We start from the raw sequence: 4345 nt of genomic DNA on the forward strand, positions 1-4345 counted from the left end.
AAGACACAGGAGCTTGCTGCAGCAAGAATCTGCACACTGGACAGACTCCCACTGGGACCCTGGGTGCCCTCCTCTGCCCCCTCCCCACTCTCAGGTAACCACAATGTAAGCCAGAGCTGTACAGGGAGAGAGTAGGGGTCCTCGGTGCCACCTCATGATCAGCAGCACAGACCACTGTCAGGAGGATGGTCCACCCTGGGAGTAGGGTCCTGGGTGAGTCATGCCCCTTGTGACATCACAGGAGCAGTGCAGCCATCACTCAGCAGGAGGTGGGTCAGCATCACTGGCAGGCGAGTCCTGGGAGCCTGGGGCCTGAACAGCACTGCCTTCCAACCCTGCCCCCCACTTGCCCACCCCAGTGCCCTGGGCAGGGTCAGTTAGGGCAGTGTGTCTGGACTTTGACAAGAGCAGAAATAACCAGGGGGGTCTTGTATAAATATGGGTTTTAATTCAGTGGTCTCAGATTTTGCATTTCCGATAAGCTCCTGGTAAATCTGGTGCTGCAGGGCCTCAGACCACACTTGAGTAATGAAAGATTATAATGACAGGACTGAGGACACAGTCACTATAAATAGACACTCACAGACAACACTGGATTCTTCTCCTTCACTTGGGAGGTATTTCTCAGGCTCAAATCAAAGGCAGGTTTACTGAAGCTGCCACCATAGCCCTACTGGGTCATCTCAATAAGCCAGAGGAATGTGCCAGTTTGTTTTCTCAAAACTAGACTGGGAGTTTGGCTTCTCATATGTAAATGCCAATCACTCCTCAGGTTCTCCCCCAGGCATCCTACGGGTCACTGTTGTGATGACCCAAGGCCCCCAAGGTGGACAAATTGTCCTGGGAAACAGCCAAAATAATGAAGCTGGGAGCCCCAGGGAACATAAGAGCAAGGTCATCCAACATGGTGGTAGTGAGTGATGATCACTCTGGTCACTTTGACACTACAATGTGGGTGAGGACCTGGATGGATAGAGACAGGTTGGGCATGGGCACAGGACAGGGCTGTGTGTACAGGGTTTGGTGGCCAAGGTGTGTAGGGCTGCACCCCCTCCACCCTCAGTGCCCATATCCAACCAAGAATTAGAGATGACCATGCCTGGGCATTCCAGGTCACACTGTCCCCTCTGCTGTCATGACAGGGTTGGAGTCAAGTTTCCTAGGAAAGGAAAGCTGGACAACCCATTATTTCACCCACATCCTCTATTAGCAGAAAGTCTCATAGACCACCTTCTAAGAGGACGTCAGGCTGAGAGGGAAAGTGGGGGTCATCACTCCTCCACAGGCACCACTGACCATCCAGCCTCTGCCTGCACACCCTCACTCCTGGGGAGCTCACTCCTCCAAAGTGAGCCAGCTTTGTGATGCTGTAGATCTGACCTCTGAAAATGATACATTGTTCTAAAATTGACTTCCATATTCTCATTAATCCTCCTCCCTCCCCTCCCATGAAGCACTGTGTCTCTGTGCCCACCATCCTTCCCCACTCCTCCCTCTTTAGGCTGCATCTCCCCTGACCATTCCTCTGGCCATCACACAGCTGTTCCCCATGTTCCATGTGAGTGTGGTGGTCAGCCCTGCCCAGGACAGACAAAGGACGTCTGGGCTGTGACAGGGACAAGAGGCAGCATCCAAAAGGAGGATTCAGACATTGAGGCAGATGTGACAATTTTGGTGGCTTTCATTGGTAGAGGCAATCAACCCTACAGGGTGTGCCTAGGAGAGAGGGGCATGGAAGTAAGGACGGGGGAGGACATGCCTATCACCTGAAAGTGTCACAGCCCTTGTCCTGCTGGTTCTAAGACTATGGAGCTTGGCTGTCCCTCCTCACATTTTCCAACATAAGGACATTGGCTGGAGGCCCCTCTGAGATGCTCAAGGATGCCCAGTGCTCTGCTGACAAAATGACACTGTGGTCCAGGCTCCAGACAGTGATGCTGAGATGGGGCTCAGGGTCTGTAGGAGAAACAGAGAACAGCCAAATTTGCCTGGTGGGTGCTGGTTCCTGCTCTGCTGCCAGCCTAGTCTGGAGATAAAATCATCACCATTCCATTACTAGGGGGCATTTCCACAAGTAATGAATGAGTTGATAAGGCATTGAGACTGAAGGATTAGATACTCAGGTGAGGAGTGGAAATGGCACAGCTCAGGAGCATCCCCATGGATGTGGAAAGCATTTATTGAGAGGAGGCACAGGGGCTGCAGCACTCCTTACACTGTAGGTTCTCAATCTGCAATGCTCCTGGCACCCATCCCCACCCCCACAATAGCAGCAGCTCAGAATCTTCCAAAAGAGAATTAACTTGCATATTTATGAAATAGTGAATCAGAGGAAATGTTCCCTTTTCAGGTCAGTATGAGCTCATCTGGAAGGAGAACTGGGCAGCTGCTGGTTTGTTGGTCATTCAGTGGGAATTGAGGTACCAAAGGATCCTCCCACCTACAACCACCCACCTGCTCTCTGCTCTCTGACCCATGTCACCCAGCTCAGGGCCATGTCACCCCACAGGAATGGAAACCTCTCAGTGATGATTTTGCAAGACTTTGTGTTGGATGGATTTGATTGTGGTCTGCAGACCCAGTTCCTGCTCTTTGTTTTGTTCCTGGCCCTGTACGTGGTGGCCATCCTGGGGAACATCACCCTGATCATGGTCATCACCCTGGATGCCCGTCTGCACTCCCCAATGTACTTCTTCCTCAAGAACCTCTCCCTCCTGGACTTGTGCTACTTATCTGACATCTACCCCAAGGCCCTTGCCGATTTCCTGTCCTCCTCCAAGGTCATCACCTTTGCAGGCTGTGCTACCCAGTTCTTCTTCTTCTCCCTGCTGGTCACCACTGAGGGATTCCTCTTGGCTGTGATGGCCTATGACCGTTTCATGGCTGTCTGCAGCCCCCTGCACTACCCCACCACCATGTGCCCCTCTACATGTATCCGACTGGTGCTGGGCTCCTACTGTGCAGGCTGCTTCAACTCCATCGTGCAGACTAGCTTCACATTCAGCCTCCCGTTCTGCAGCTCCAACCACATCGACCACTTCTTCTGTGATGTGCCCCCTTTGCTCAAGCTTGCCTGCGCTGACACATCCATCAATAACCTAATCATGTTTGGCATCTCTGGCCTCATCATCATAGGCACCACACTTGTGGTCCTCAACTCCTATGGCTACATCACAGTGACCATCCTGAGGATGCGCTCAGGAGCAAGGGGACACAAACTCCTCTCCACCTGTGGATCCCACATGACAGCTGTGTCCCTCTTTTATGGGACCCTTTTTGTCATGTATGCGCAGCCAAGGGCTATGGAGTCCATGGAGCAGGGCAAGGTGGTCTCTGTCTTCTACACCTTGGTCATTCCGATGCTCAACCCCCTCATCTACAGTCTGAGAAACAAGGATGTGAAGGATGCCCTGTGGAGACTGGGCCAGAAGCACACAGCCACGTGAAGGAGGGTGGCCAGGGAGACAGAGTGTCTTCAGGGCAGGACAAAGTGCTCAAAGAAGGCACTCAGTTTGATCTGAGGAATTTGTTCCACCCAATTCATTCTTTCATCTAACATTTCATTGAACACTTCCTAGTAGCAAATCGTGGGCCACACATTTCAAGTATGAGATGCAAAATTGATAATTCATTTTTTTGTCATCAGAAAATTAATGGTTCATGATGGGGAAGACCCTATTCTTGAAGTTTGGGTAATATACTAAGTAGAGTCATGTATATAGGGGTAGGTAGGAGTCACTGAAGTAGGATATGGGTCCTAGTTCAACTCTACATAACTAAATAAACTCTGAGGGCTCACTCTTCACTTCATTTCTGAATCTATGTAAATGTGTGCTCAGCAATCTCCCCTGGACCACCTAGAAGGAGGGCCTTGGTCGCTTAGACTTGCCCTTTCCTTGGTGATAACGTGGGGTCACTTGGGGGAGAGTTAGGAAGACTATGCTTCCCCTCGGTTCTGCAGCATGGCTGTTACTCCACCTCCCCCTTCTGGTTACTGATGTTACCACCCCCGATGAGGCAGCAGAGTGCACCTGTTCTCCTGCTTCAGACACTCCTAGTTCACCCTGTCCTGGTTTTCTCCCCTTAGACCGCAGCTGGGAGCTCTAGTGGTCAACAGGGATGCCTTCATATGCAAACTTCAACTGACCCTCTACCACCCAGCCTGGCTGATTACACTGTCCTGACTCCTTGTGACCCTAACAAATGAGGCTTTGTCAGCACAGACAGCTCTGAAGAAGGTGAAGGTCCTGGTGGCTGCAGCAGAGAGCAGAGGGTGGAGAGAGAAGGTGCACTCTCTTGGCAGAGAGCCTAGCTCCCTGGCCCTCTGTCCCACACTCCCTGGGAG

At 51.6% G+C, this 4345-nt stretch overlaps 1 protein-coding gene across 1 annotated transcript; it reads left to right on the forward strand.

The window, feature by feature from the left end:
• Positions 1 to 2495: 2495 nt before the first annotated feature.
• On the forward strand, positions 2496 to 3446 carry LOC130859625 (olfactory receptor 12-like). Its single transcript, XM_057747207.1, has one exon. The coding sequence runs from the start codon at positions 2496 to 2498 to the stop codon at positions 3444 to 3446; it is 951 nt and encodes a 316-aa protein (XP_057603190.1).
• Positions 3447 to 4345: the final 899 nt, after the last annotated feature.

The sequence above is a fragment of the Hippopotamus amphibius genome, chromosome 8, assembly GCF_030028045.1.
Source record: "Hippopotamus amphibius kiboko isolate mHipAmp2 chromosome 8, mHipAmp2.hap2, whole genome shotgun sequence".
NCBI lineage: Eukaryota > Metazoa > Chordata > Mammalia > Artiodactyla > Hippopotamidae > Hippopotamus > Hippopotamus amphibius.

Coding starts and splice junctions, on each gene's coding strand:
- LOC130859625 (XM_057747207.1), top strand. CDS start 2,496: ATGTCACCCCACAGGAATGGAAACCTCTCAGTGATGATTTTGCAAGAC.